The sequence below is a fragment of the Sceloporus occidentalis genome, unplaced genomic scaffold (genome assembly GCF_023333645.1).
Source record: "Sceloporus occidentalis isolate IW3139 unplaced genomic scaffold, rSceOcc1.0.p SCAF_2, whole genome shotgun sequence".
Classification (NCBI taxonomy): Eukaryota; Metazoa; Chordata; class Lepidosauria; order Squamata; family Phrynosomatidae; genus Sceloporus; species Sceloporus occidentalis.
In genome coordinates, this window is record NW_028316982.1 from 147,445,484 (window position 1) to 147,460,548 (window position 15,065).

Consider the following 15,065-nt stretch of genomic DNA (forward strand, 5'->3'; position numbering starts at 1 on the left):
CATTTGGGGAAATTACAGTGAACAGGGAACAGCCAGAGCGTATTGATTAAAAGCTAGATCTGGAGCCCTTTCAAGGTGCACTATTACAGCACTCAGATTCTACTTACCATGGATGCATCCTATGAATTCCTCCAGCTGGCAGTTGAAGGAGAGCCAGAGAGCTCTAGTGCCTCACCAAACTGCAAACCCAAAGATTCCATGGGATGCAGCCATGGCAGTTAAAGTGGAATCATAGTGTAGTGGAAAGGGCCCCAACTTTAAGTTTGATGGTTAAACTGGAATGGGTTTCAATGGGAAACCCAGATACTAAATCCCCAGTTAGCGATGAATCTCAGGGAATGACCTTTGTCTCTCAGCCTAATCTGTTTCATGGTTGTTTTTTTTCAGATGATAATATGGGCAAGTAAGGTGGTTGTAATGGTACAGTAAATATGTACACTGGTGCTGAAAAAACAACCTCCAGTTGGGAAAAGACTGTATCTTGGGCAATAGAAACAGTATTCCTATTGTCTTTGGAGTGGTGCCTGTCTTCCCTTTCCCCTTTATCTGTTTTGAACAAGAAATTCCATTGATCTGGTATAAGAATATTTAATTGATCTGACATTTTTCAACCAGATTTTAAATGCAAGCTGAATAATTGTCTTTTTGAAGTTCTACAGGAGGAACTCAAACAGCAGTGAAGAAAATGGATATATTAAACATCTTTTCTGTTGCATCTGGCCATTTATATGAACGTTTTTTAAGGTAGCTGAAGAATTTTTGTTGCATTTGAGGATATAATTTGTAATTCATTTGCATTTTAATCACAAAAGTGGAGAGTAGCAGCCAACATGAGGAACTAGCTTGTTTGAGCAGGAGATGCAATGCATGTGTAGTTAAACTGGCTTGTTAGTGGATTTTTATTACTAGCAGTAAAGATTTAAAATATAAATTTACCTTCTGGCATCGTTGTGGCAATGTTGTGTTGTGCATATGCTAATGTACTTTATCAATGGATTCTTACCCCCAGAATTATGATGCTCTCAGTTCTGCACCACACCAAGACACCAGTTAAATTTTGGTTTCTCAAAAATTATCTGTCTCCTACCTTTAAAGTAAGTTTATCTCCTCTCTTAGATTAAAACCTTTGTAAGGCCTTAACAACAGCAGTAACTCCTTAATGCACAGCTGTCAATGTCTGTTTACATTTCATTACTGACATTTTGAGTTAAAAGATACATACTGAAACCTTATTGCCTTTCTCAGCTTTAAATGTCAGTTTTACGTATATATGTCAGATTCCTAGATCAGCTGCTTAGTTAAGGAGATGTAACTAAACATTTCCTGGTTCAAACCACACCCCACATCCTCGTCAACCTTAAGACCCAGCCAGTGGATTGGGCAAAGGAGGTCCATACAGCTGATGGTCTACCCCACTCCTGCCAGTGATAAAGGCTGAGATAAAAACTTGCAGCAGTGGTCCTGTTTGTGATGGTTTCAGGCTTGTTCATTGGTGGGAGAAGGATGGAATCGTCCTCCTCTTTGCACCACAATCACCAGCTGAACATATCTCCTTTGCCATATCGTAAGGTGGACTGGGGGTTGCTGGCTGTCAAGGTGGATGTGACTACATAGGATTAGTGAATACAGAGCAAATACAGATCTGTAACTCTAGGTTATGAATCCGTAATTGCAATACTATAATACTGTTACCCTTAAGGCGAATGTATCCTCAAAGGACACTCTGTATTTAGGGGAATTTACACTTAGCTTAAACAGAGATGTAGACCGACTGGAGTAACTCAGTCATGGGGGATCTATCACAAAGTACACAGAACTCCAGAGGCAGGTTTGCAAATGAAATTATTTTTATTTAAAAGGGGAAATAAACACACTCACTGAAGCAAACAACCACGCACACACACAAGGACTAAAGAAATCACAGGTGGGAGGTTGGAATAGATGTAAGATGTCACTAACAGTGATAATTACCTATTTAGATCTTGATTACAATCGCAGTGGGTCTGGGAACAAGAAGAGGACTCAATTGCTCCCGTGGCAAGTAGGGGTGGCGAGCGATAGAAGTGCTAGTCAAACAAATCAACAGTGTTTCTGCCTGCTGCTGGACTAAGCTGAGGACATGCTAAAAAGTCCCAATATTTATACCAAAAATATGCCTTGGGGGCAGATTCCAAGGGGTTGAAAAGACCAAATGAAATGGGTTTGGAGCCACTTTGAAGTAATTTTCCAAGGTGGTGGCACTGAGGTGTGAGTGGCTGATAATGGGCGCACATTTCCAGGCAGAGAGGTTTAGCATGCAAGATCACTGGTGCTTTGTTTTATCTTACATCAGCCCATTATGGGTCTACACACCTCCTCTGGAATGTCCAGAATTGATCCATCAAACCAGGCTCCCATGCATATTCTGTCTTGTTATCGAAAGAGGAGGGGTGATATCAGCCACAGTCTTTGATAGGAACATTGATGCTCATTTCTTACTGCTAAAACTAATCAAGGCAATATGTTTATAGCTTGTTTATTCTTTCTTAAATAAAGTCTGGCTCTAGTATGTTTTGTTTTGCAACAGATTTGGTAACTTAAAAGCTTCACATTGTACTGCTGCAGAATTTAGAGATTCTGAACTGAACAGAGTGGGAAAGAGGAGAGACTGGAAGTAGAGTGGGTTACAGGGATGAAATCTTAACCATAGTGAAGAGAGTGGGAATGAGGTAGAGACATACATTTCAACTTCAACCATAAAGTATCGTTCAACTACACTTAACTCTAATTAGATGACTTGCTTCATGAAGATTCAAATGTTTGGAAGGGAGGTTTTTCCCCACTTGAGAACAGCACTCCGTAAAGTAAAGATGTATAGTTTTTTGTGGGTTTTTCAGGCTATGTAGCCATGTTCTAGAAGAGTTTATTCCTGACGTTTTGCCAGCATCTGTGGCTGGCATCTTTAGAGAAATAATCTCTTCTAGAACATGACCACATAGCCTGAAAAAAACTCAAAAAACTATGGATGCTGACCATGAAAGCCTTCGACTTCATAAAGATGTATAATTTGCATCTGCCCTGCCTCCCCTTACTGGATGATTTATTAGTGTTACTTATGTTATAACCCTATATAACCCAGATTGCCTTGCTTGTTTTGGCAATAATATGTACATATCTTGCATTCACATATTTTGTAGAAAGTTATCCCTTACATGGCAGAAGAATATGGATTCCAGTATGAACTTGTGCAGTACAAATGGCCTCGCTGGCTTCATCAACAGACAGAAAAGCAAAGGATCATTTGGGGTTATAAAATTCTCTTCCTGGATGTTCTCTTTCCATTGGCTCTGGACAAGATAATATTTGTTGATGCTGATCAGGTAAAAAGAAAAGAAAATTCTCATTAAACAGAATGCGTAGCAACAGTTCCTTGTATTCGATATGCCTGAATATGAGCCAAAAGCCAGATCTGCGCTTTCAGATGATAAAGTTGTTCCTGTATTATGCCACTTGAGGCTGTAAGTGGGACAAATGTGAATACTCCATTCTCTGAACCTATAGAGCCAGTTGTGTTAGGGAGAAGATTTAGTCTGATTTCTCCAGGGAACATTTATGCCATTGCTGTTCATCATACATACACTTGCATGCTGACATAGTAAAGTGCTGTGAATCCTTTGCCATGTGACTCTGTTGAGAGTTCAGGCTTGTCTTCAGTTCTGTACACTTTGGTGAGAAATGGCTGACCCAAGATGATATCCTTGAAAGAGTGTATTTTGACATATGACCTGGTGTAGGAAGCAGGACCAAACACATTTGCCCTACCCTCTGGGTCAGCATGGTGTAGTGGTTTGAGCATTGGACTACAAGGTTCAGTTCCCTGCTTGATGATGGAAACCCCCTGGGTGATCATGGGCAAGTCACATATTCTCATATGTTCACCTTAGAGTCGACATAAGTTGGGAATGACTTGAAGGCACATAACAACTGGGTCTAAAGCAGCGTGTTGTTCATGTTCACTTAAACATCAGGAGAAGTCCACTTCTGACGTCGCTACACAGTCCCAGACAGCTGGGAAATGGAGGAAGTGGATACTGACACACACAAGGTTGCAGGTAGGACCTGCACACAGTTTTAGCCTTCATGTATCTCAGCTGAATTAGTGTGTGATCATTGTAGGAAAGAAGTCTGCCAGTAGCTCTTACCCAAAGTTGGCCTTGACATAGTTGTGCTCTGATTATGTGTCCCTGAACATCTTTAAACTGGAAGCTGAGATGGAACTACTTTTCCATAATGAACTTCATTCATGCTCCCTGTATCATGTGTGCTGGATGCATGGCAGATGGTAATTGTTGTGTTCCTTCAAGTTGTTTCCGATTTATGGCAACCCTAAGACGACCCTATCATGGATTTTCTTGTCAAGATATGTTCAGGTTTACCATTTTTTCCCCTGTGGCTGAGAGGATGTGATTCGCCCAAGATCACCCAGGGGGTTTCATGGTGGGAGGGGAATCAAACCCTGGTCTCCAGAGTTGTAATCCAACACTCACACCAGGTAATTAGATTCCCATTAATGTTGTGATCAATGGTAGGAGGGTGGGATACATCTTTGAAATAAGTATTGTGTGGCATTGTACTCTTCATCAGAATGGAAGAGAGATACAAATGTTCCCATTAAAAACCACTTAGTATATGGTGCAAATACGGACTGAATGCCATTCTATCATAAAAGTATGTATTCCATTTAAATTGTGAGTAAGAATTCATTGGCAAGCAGTCTTTCTTTAAACCAGTGATCCCCAAACTGTGTTCCAGAAGCCTCAGCCATGTTGGCCAATGATTTGGGATTCTGGGAGCGGAAGTCCAAAATCCCTTAAAGAGCACAGTTTGGTCACTGCTTTAGTCTAATGAATATTTTGCATATTTCATCTTAGAAATTAAAAATCATTAACACAGCTAAATTAATTAGGATTGATAATGATGACTAACCATATAAACCATCACAGAAATGACCCAGCCTTCAGCCACTTTCACTTATGTGGCATGGCTAGTTAAGTGCTGTTAACTGAACAGCCCTTTGTACATAACTTGTTCATTCTTTGTTGCTTCATCTCCAGTTTTTCTCCTGTTTCCAATGTTTTTCCAGCTTCTCTTCTTCCTTCCACATCACAGATCAGCTTTGTCTTCATTTTGTGCTATCCTAGCATTTCACATTCCTCTCTTCTCTTGCCCAGCATCCCACGATGTCAGTGTTAAACCACCCTTTCTTTTCTCCCCCTTTCCTCTAGATTGTAAGAAGTGACCTGAAAGAACTCAGAGATATAGATCTGAAAGGAGCACCTTATGGTTATACTCCCTTCTGTGATAGTCGGAAAGAAATGGATGGCTACCGATTCTGGAAGTCAGGTTATTGGGCTTCACATCTTGGGAAAAAGAAATACCACATTAGGTAATAAAAGATGTAGAATTTATATTGACATTAAAATAATACTTTTTGTAGATTTTAAATAACAGGAGCAACATTTTACCGTGCTATTATCATTTTATCATATTCAGAGAACCATGTCCGTCATGACAAACCTTATTCAAAACATGTTACTGCATATCTTACTCATTTATATAGTGCTTTATATGTTGTGGATCTCAAGAGGTTCCGGAAGATTGCTGCAGGAGACAGACTTCGAGGTCAATATCAAGCACTTAGTCAGGATCCAAACAGCCTATCAAATCTTGATCAGGTATTTTTCAATCCATGATGTATATTAGGAACATAAGCTGTGTTTGGTCTTTAAATATGCAAATGCATCACATTCCAATGTGACACAGAGTCTGGAAATGCACCAGTGATAGGGCTGGGATAAAACAGATCAGATGGACTTGGATGGGACCAACTCTCAGGACTTACCCTGACTCCTCATTTTCATTTCCTGGCCTCAATTTCAATGGGAAGAAACATGGACAGAAAGACCTCTCTCCCCTCACTTCCTGAAATGATGGCACCACTGTCAAGAAAAGAAATAACTCTTTTCTGTAGTGTGACCTATCCTAATTTTGATATGAAACGTAATATTCCACCATTTAAAGCCTACAGCTTGCATTGAATAACCTCAGTAACAATGCTTAATTGTGATATTTTTTCAGGATCTTCCAAATAACATGATTCATCAGGTGGCCATTAAGTCTCTTCCCCAAGAGTGGTTGTGGTGTGAAACATGGTGCAATGATGAATCCAAAAAAAAGGCAAAAACCATTGATCTGGTGAGTTCATGTAATAATCTTCCCTTCCATGTCCCCCCAAACCATCCATTTAGGGTGAGCGTTTAGGCTAGAAGAGTGGCTGTTGATGTTGCATAGTTGTCCGGTTGCCATTCCCTCACTGTCACTGTTGATAAATGTTTCCCCTGTGCAGAATCTCACTAAAGTATGGAGACCCTACACTGTTTGAGTGGGGTCTCTCCCTGAAGGGGGGGGGGGTTGTGTCTCAACAATTCTGTGAAACACTGTATAAATGTGGTGTTTCATAATTCACTTAAAACCAAGAGAAGAAGAGGAAAAATGCAACCCCAGCCCCTTCTTTATTGCCCTCAAAAGTCCCATGGCAGTTCTATCAACTGGTTTCCAAGTGATTTTGTGCCAAAGAACTGCCCCAAACTGTGTATTTGCCTCCTCCAACCAAATCATCTTTCAGACAAAAATAGAGACCAGGAATGACATGATGGCACTTGCAGGGCACTAGGACAGCAGCTCCACTCCAGCTCATGCAGCTGACCATTCCTGGCCCACAGTGTGATGAGTGGCAGTAAAAAGCACAAGGCTTATGCCCAGTCTCACTATGGATGGCGTTTTAGAAGTTAATTAGTGAAAGAACATAAGAATGATCCTATGGAATCATTTTTAGCTTCTGTATCCTGATGGGAACTATCAGCGAAACTAATAATTTGAGGAAGAGAACAAAGATTTGCTCAGACCTCTTCAGATGGACCCACCAACAGACTTGTCTTCTTTAGTTCTTCCATAGAATTAAGCTGATGCAGTCAAACATTTCTTTTGAGAGGGATGAAGCAGCACAATTCGGTTGCCCTATCTTTTATCAGATCTCCATTTGGGAGGCTTACTAAGGACTCCTTCCAGATTCATATGCTCAGCTCTTTAGTGAATTGCAGTGCTGACAAAACACTTGAATGGGAACCAGCCAGTTGTGAAAAAGAAGTTGAGGGCCTCTGGTAGCTAATGACAGAGGGTTCTTTTAATAAAAAGAATGCTATCCTGATGTTTCAGCTGCTTAAGAGGAGTGATGGGATAGCATAGCATACTGTTTTCCAGGAAAATATTAATACGTGGATTTTGCCTCCCCTGCCTCTATCAGTAGTGTAATGGCGATGAATGTGGCACAGCATAGCTGTGATCTCTGACTTTGCTGTTTGTAACCCAAGGGAGTGGGAGAAAAACAAGATATAAATAAAATAATATAAACAAAATGATTTGAAAATGGGGGCTGGCATGCAGTTAGGAAGTTAATGTCATTACAAAAGGAAATGCCATTGCTTAAGGTTGAATTGTACAACATTCATATTCTCTGGAGGCAGGAGTGATTACACAAGCAGAAAGTGCTGTGCTTTGGGTCTCATGCTTCAAAGGGGGCTTCCATTGCGTGACGGCCTCTTGTGTAGTGCCCTAATGTGAATCATTGCAGTTCACTAGACTGGTTGCATATTACGTTGCATAGTTATACATTGTAGCTTCTGATTCAGGGATATGGCTGGGCTCTTTAGGACTTTACTTGGCGGTGTAGGGAGCCACCTGATATTTAACTGCCATGTGAATAAAGAGAGTTTGCGGGAGCTGGAAACAACAATAGCTGGGAAACTTGGGAGCTGTGCGTTCCCATTTGTCATGTGTAAAAAATGGGAACATAAATGATTTAGTTCAAGGTTTCCTGCATTCCAGAGTGCGTGCCATGAGAGAGCTGTACCACAATTCCTGAAAGTAGAGTATGGGTTACAGCAGGTGCCTTGTTTACAGTTTAATGTATTTTGTAGCCATTCAATGTTCAAAACAAGGGTGGGCAACTTCTGATGGACTGGGGATGCATTGCTTCCTAAATTTGTTGGGGAATGTTTCCTCCTCCTCCACCACCATCCCCTTCTGTTGCTGTCAGATTTGCTATTGTAACACTAGGGAGGAGAGGCCATGTGATTAAAACAAGACACCTATGGGGCATACCTTATTTCTAAGCAAAGATGCATTTTTTCATTCCAGTAGAGCACCAAGTTCAGTGATGGGGCATGAGGGGTTGCAGAAATAGATAGTATACATGGCCCAGGTGTCAGCCAATTCTAGTTTCAAATCTGTAACTGTTATTTTTTGCAATGATGGGAAGATCTACTTGTTTTCTCTTTCAGTGACTTCTTATTCTTTTAAAAAATATATTTCAGTGTAACAACCCCAAAACCAAAGAACCTAAGCTAGAAGCTGCTATCAGGATCGTTCCTGAGTGGACGCAGTATGACTCTGAAATACAGAAGTTAATAAATCGGATGAGGAAAGAACAAAAAGACATGATGCAGTCAAGTCAAACAGGTGAGCTACAGAAATGTTATGAACTATTACAGTGCGCCCGCATCATATGCAGGCATGTCATATGTGGCATCCAGCATACGCTGGAAGCTGTGCTGGAAAAAAGCCTCATGTGCCCCGGAAGAAGTAATGGGGCGCGCGCACATGGCGCTGCATAATGGGCACAAGCCCCATTACTTCTAATGGGGCTCGAGCTTACACGTTTTTTCTTTTATATGGGGGGGGAGGGTCCAGAATGGATCCCCCGCGTAAGAGAAGGGCCTACTGTACATGTCTTGTCAAAGGTATTTCAGGAGCGATGAGGAAATGAGAGCCTGGAGCCTGTCATTTACAGGGCCCTGTGAATTTGCATTACAATAGCCACACTGCCTTCAATGTGTTTCAGGGCCTTCAAGACCCCCTCAGAGGACTTTGAGGATGTGGGGTATACAAACTGAAAATTCTCTCATACAGCCTTGGACTTTAGGAGCCCTAGTGGCATAGCCTCTCACAGCCACAAGGTTGCAAGTTCAATCCCAGGCAGGGCTCCAGGGTTGACTCAGTCTTGCATACTTCCGTAGGTCACTAAAATGAGTACCCAGCTTGTTGGGGAACATTAGCTTACACACTGTAAATCACTTAAGGGGTGCTTAAGTGCACTGCTAAGCCGTATATAAATGTACTTGCTATTGCTGTCTTGGGTGCTCTTTGCAAATGGCAGTTGATGGCATTGTGATCTTTGGTTCTGGATGACCACTTCCAACTTCACTATCATCTAGACCTGGCCCTTACCCCCACCCCACCCCTGAAGGGTGTTAATATTCAGTATTTTGGTCATGAGAGAAATTAATGATAACCTTATAGTGTTCTTTACTCTTTCATATGTACAGTCCACATCTAAGGGACCTCTTTGTCCTAGCATCCTGGATTAGTGCTGACTGGTTTTAAATTGTTTAAACTGTTCCGTATATTTCAGACTACTCAAAATTGCTTTGTCTGTATCCTGCTAGTGTTTTAGTATACAATAGGATATAAAAATACCAAACAGCAACACTGAGTTTATTTGTAGGTCTTTCTGTTCCCATAGTTACAGTGGATAGTCAGTGGTGCCTGGTCTTCTATTTCCTGAGAACCCCCATTTAATAAAAACATCAGGCAAGATAGGTGATTGTGGCTTAGTAAAATGGAGACTCTAAAGGCAAAGGCATTAAGAAAATATTTAAAGAGAATCACTTGGTTAACCCTTGCTTGATTTTATTAAGTGTTCCATACTTTGCAAATGAATGATTTTTTTTTTCTGTTGCAGGTTCCAAGCATGATGAACTTTAGGAATATTTGGAAGTAGTCCTGATAGCACAACTGCTCACTGCTGGCCATGGATTGGGGGTGGGGAGGTGGATGCTAACTTTTGTGAGTGTAAATACAGAGATGCTCTATATTTTTTGATTCATGAACATGCAAAAGGTTTTTTGCAGGGGAAAAGCTTCTTTGGACTTTCCTTGTACTGTATGACTTATTCAATCTGGGGAGCTTCTCACTTCTGCTGTTTGCAAAGGCAGATCAAGTTCTGGTGCTACATTCCCTAAGCACACACTGCTCCTATTTCACATTGACTTCTTTAAATCACATGCAATTCAGAGGTGTGTGAGTGATCACCTCCGAGTGTCTACCTGCACAGAGCAGCCATGTGATACTTAATTTATTTTAAAATCCTCTACTCTTTCTGCCATAGTTTCCAAGATAAAACTTGAAATTAGTCTTGCTTTTTCTGGCCATCATGTTTGCATGCTGTTTTGTCAGTGCATTGTAACTTTCATTTGAACTCTAACTTATTTAAGAAACCATACAGTTTTTCATAATGGATACATGAGGAACTTGGAGGGCCAGCTCAGCCACTGTTTGAACCACCCAATAATTCCTCTGTGATCCTAAGATACTGTCAAAAGATGTGGGGCTTCTGCCCCTCTCCCCTCCCATCAGTAACTCAAAAGCTGACATAATGTCACCGGGCTCAAAATTCCCTGCAAAAATCATCAAGCGGAGCAACTTAAATGTTATGGCCTCATGCTACAGATTCTATAATTCTAGATTTTTGGGTGGGGGAATGCAAGATGAAGGGCTGCTTCTTTCAAGAGCAGTGGTTTGCCCTGTGTAACATGAAGTTCTGCTTGTAAAATTGAGTATCTGACAATACTGCTTGGTAAATATGTCTATTGGCTATTATTTTAACCTGTTCCCAGGCAGCAGAAGGAACTTTGCAATTGTCCCAGTACTTTTTTATTTTTATGAGTAGTCATCATCAGTTTTGTTGTTCATCTCCCATGCAAGCAAAGTCATGCTTAAAATTTTGCAGCAGAGACTCCTACCATAAATAGACTAAAAGTGCAGCTTCTCACATGCTCTGTTTCTTGTGAAAAATTTCCACTTTTATATGAACAGTATATCAGTCCTATGTGTACTCAAAAGCACATTCCATTGAGTTCAAATGAATTTATTACTAGGTGAATACAGGATCACAAACCTAACGAAGGCGCATATGGATTATTCAGTCACAGTTGCTTCTCACTCAAGTAGTAGTAAATTTCAGATAAGGGCCCGCATGATGGAACACTGCAGTTATTAAACTCAAAAAACATGTGCACATAATTTGGGAGTGGGGAGAAAGGTGGACTAGAACCCAGAGAGTATGTGACTCCCACAGGTAGCTAAACATGAACACAACTTTCTCTGCACTCAGTTGTTGAAGAACATATTTAATGTCACTGTTCTTCTAAATACATAAATTACATTGCAAAAAGAAAAAGCCTCCTGATTTGCTCACACTTTAAGCATTTTGTGTTAATACCAGTATCTTCCTACAGCAATCTGAAAAACGACAATTGAATTACTTTTAAAATCACTTTCTTAATTTCTAAATAGATGAAATAAATGCACTTCCCTTTTTCCATCACCCCTCTCCAAGAAACCATACCCACATCAATACAGTAATTATTGTTCTTTAACTGTTTCTAAGTTTTGGCACTGAACTGCTGACTTCAATATTAATCTGGTTTCACAAAAAGGAAGCTTTCTGAATAACAGAAGCTTTAAAATGACTGATGAAGTTAGAAACAGCCGTAATCTAAATTTCACTGCTGCCAGTACGCTACCTAGGATGATTGCAGGATTCTTTATCTTCAAAAGAACTTCTTAGCTTTCATAGCACAAACCTAGGTTTTGTTTTTTAAAAAAGAATTTTATTCTACAACTATTTCCAACAAGTACGGCAGTGGTTTAGCTGATACTGACTAGTCTTTAAATCTGGCAAAGACGAACTCTTGGTCAGCCTAATCTGCAAGTCTCATAGTGCCTCATGCAAGACCACAGTTGTTCTTTAAAAGCCAAGTGCAGCCAAGATTGCATTATTTCTATCTAATCTAACTCACTGCATTGTGGCAGAAAGTAAAGACCTTGCCCCTACTTCATTTTACTAACATCCTGCGCAGGAATAAAGTATATGAAATACTGCTCAGGATAGATGCACTGTATGCTCAACTGGCAGGTACCTTTTTCTCTATTTTTGCGGGGGGGGGGGAGTAATCCTTGTGAAAGTATCAAGACAGTGTGTGGATCATGCAACTGCATGTCATGAGGATCTCACTGATCTCTGAGGGCTCTGTCCTGGGCCCAGTGCTATTCAACATCTTCATCAATGACTTGGATGACAGAATTTGGGGCATACTTAGCAAATTTGCAGATGACACCAAACTAGGGAGAGTAGCTAATACCCCAGAGGACAGGATCAAAATTCAAAATGGCTTTAATAGATTAGAAAGCTTGGCCAAAGCTAACAAACTGAATTTCAACACGGAGAAATGTAAGGTACTGCACTTAGGGTAGAAAAATGAAATGAACAGATATAGGCTGGGTGACACCTGGCTGAACGAGACTACATGTGAAAGGGATCTGGGAGTGCAAGTAGACCATAAGTTGAACATGAGTCAACAGTGTGATGCGGCAGCTAACAAGGCCAATGCGATTTTAGGTTGCATCCATAGAAGTATAGTGTCTAGATCAAGGGAATAGTGCCAGTCTATTCTGCTCTGGTCAGGCCCCACCTGGAATATTGTGTCTAGTTCTGGGCACCACAATTTAAAAATGATGTTGAGAAACTGGAGCATGTCCAAAGGAGAGTGACTAAAATGGCGAAGGGCCTGGAAACCATGCCCTACGAGGAACAACTTAGGGAGCTGAGGATGTTTAGCCTGGAGAAGAGAAGGTTAAGAGGTGATATTATAGTCATTTAAATATTTGAAGGGATGTCATGTTGAGGAGGGAGCAAGCTTGTTTTCTGCTGCTCCAGAGAACAGGACCCGGAGCAATGGATGCAAGCTGCAGGAAAAGAGATTCCACCTCAACATTAGGAGGAACTTCCTGGGGGTTTGACTGAATGGCCCTTGTGGTCTCTTCCAACTCTATGATATAATGTTTTTTACATATATGTCCTCATAAAAATAAATCTGAAATATGTCATACAGAGGAAAATGCTACAAATTGAAGAATCTATTGTAGCCTTTCATACATTATTTTTCTGATTTTTGGTTGGTGTATAGAGTGGGGCACAGTAGACAGGACTTTACTCAGCAGACACAACTAATGTACCATCCACACAGCTTGTCTATTGTTTTTAGGGTGCATAATGGTATGAGAGCAGTTGCCAATCTAGTAAAGGACAATATGCATAGAACTCTGTTCCTTATGTCAATCTGCCTGCAGGACTGAAGTAGGGGTGAGTGAATTATTGACTTTCAGCACTGCACAGTGTACTCTTACCAGAGTTACTCTGATTGCTGTTGACTTCAAGTTGTGAGAGGAGAGATCTTTTAACACCCTTTCTTATGATTTAAAAATTTCCTTCTTTCAAAAGTCTAATTAAAAACAAATTATTGCTACAAATTCAAACCTGTATCAAGAGAGAACATCAACTTCACTTGGAATGCACACATGAAACAAAAGGCTGTAAGAAATGTCCAACTTTCACAAGCTAAAATAGAAGTCAGCTTTGGTGTTAATATAGGTATTTCCTGTGGCAGCAAGTAGTTGACGAGTTTTAACAGAGGGAAACACTGGTTTCTTCATGATCAATATATGATTTTGACATAGATAATAGTCAATGGCACACCAGAAACTGCCAATTTTGTTAACAGTTCCATGAGCATACAAAAATGGTTTGGTATTCTCATCTAACAAAAATCACAACACTGTCATTTTAATAGTCACTTTATAGTATACATCTCCAACTCTTTTCTTATTTAAAAAAATCCCAAGGTCAGAATTACATTCTGTATATTTTGTGCAACATCTCAATCATTCTGCTCAAATGTCAAGCATATGTTGAGTGAAAAAGTTCAAATTAGTTCTATTTAACAACAGTTAAGAGTATCATTCTACTGCCGTTGCTTTCTGAAACAACTAGAAGGAAAGTTTTTAGTTCTTCTTAAAGTTAGAAACACAAGACTGTAAGACAATGGTTATGGCCCCCTACTAAATAAGCAATGCATTGTGCAGATGCTTCTGTAGGGAAATTATCTTGACAGCATAATGACTTTCTATAGCATTCCCCTGTTGCAAAGTAGCATAGAAAAAGTTATTGCATCTGCTTTGGGGATGGACTGTAGATGCTACTTCTATAACTCCCAGAACCTGTTTCTTTTTACAAACGACAGGCATGCATCATAACCTGAGTTACACTTTAAGGGAAGATGTGAGAATGACATACAACAGGAACACAGACAGTCCTCCAGTGTTTCCAAGGACAACAATACCTCCATAGACAATCAAGGCTTTTACATTTCCCCTTGTACAAATAAACTAGATCACACTGTGCTCTTTTGTCACCTGGCTGAGGAAAACAAAGTCCCAAATGAGGTCATTAAGAGTATAGTAAATCTTAAAGTGCTTTCTTGAACAAAATTGCTTCTCTAATATGGGTTTGTCTTCAGCTGAAGTTTTCAGTCCATTTCAAAAGAAGGATCTCAAGGAGTGCAGCTCTACACAGTCTTCCACTTGTTTTCAGATAGGGATTTTTGACACTGGAAGGGTAAAATGAATTGGTACTAACCGAACTGTTGTTCTATCACTCTCCATTATGGACTTGCTTTCTCTTTAGCCTATCACTGAAAAGCTGGCTTTCACTGAGTTTTTGTTCAAGGACCAAATCAGCATGTTAAGTTACCTAGGAAATAAAGACAAGCTCCTAGAAGCCAGAACTGGGAAGAAAGGACAGACTTTCTAATTGAAATGAAATTTAAATTTGAAAGGTCCTCCAGAACTGAATGGGTCAAACCCTTGCCAGGAATTCCAGCCTCTATGGAAAGGGTTTCCTCCCCCTTGCTGGCTTTCTGCATCCAATGGATCTTCTCCTGCATCAAACTTCCTTCGCATTTCTAGAAAAGGAGACATGGTTCAATCATAAGATTGCTGGCAAAGAATTCTAAGAGGTTATATAAGAAAAATTCATACTGGAACATAGTGAAAGTTACTTTTCTAGCATG

At 40.3% G+C, this 15,065-nt stretch overlaps 2 protein-coding genes across 5 annotated transcripts in view; one reads left to right on the forward strand and one right to left on the reverse strand.

The window, feature by feature from the left end:
* LOC149319134 (UDP-glucose:glycoprotein glucosyltransferase 2-like) overlaps nt 1-13,011 on the forward strand; it is a 104,038-nt gene extending 91,027 nt beyond the window's left edge. The window contains exons 32-39 of one of the 4 annotated variants that reach the window (XM_089511160.1): nt 652-744; nt 1,010-1,094; nt 3,177-3,359; nt 5,265-5,425; nt 5,600-5,714; nt 6,118-6,234; nt 8,412-8,556; nt 9,839-13,011. In XM_089511160.1, coding sequence (XP_089367286.1) covers nt 652-744; nt 1,010-1,094; nt 3,177-3,359; nt 5,265-5,425; nt 5,600-5,714; nt 6,118-6,234; nt 8,412-8,556; nt 9,839-9,861 — 922 coding nt within the window. In that variant the 3' untranslated portion in view covers nt 9,862-13,011. Of the gene's footprint in view, nt 1-651; nt 745-1,009; nt 1,095-3,176; nt 3,360-5,264; nt 5,426-5,599; nt 5,715-6,117; nt 6,235-8,411; nt 8,557-9,838 lie in introns of those variants that run through there. The other 3 variants (XM_089511161.1, XM_089511163.1, XM_089511162.1) reach the window with 3 other exon arrangements.
* Nucleotides 13,012-13,775: 764 nt separating this feature from the next.
* The window catches only part of LOC149319135 (dnaJ homolog subfamily C member 3-like), a 52,735-nt gene continuing 51,445 nt past the window's right edge, over nt 13,776-15,065 (reverse strand). The window contains exon 12 of the mRNA XM_089511169.1: nt 13,776-14,957. Coding sequence (XP_089367295.1) covers nt 14,803-14,957 — 155 coding nt within the window. The 3' untranslated portion in view covers nt 13,776-14,802. The remainder of the gene's footprint in view (nt 14,958-15,065) is intronic.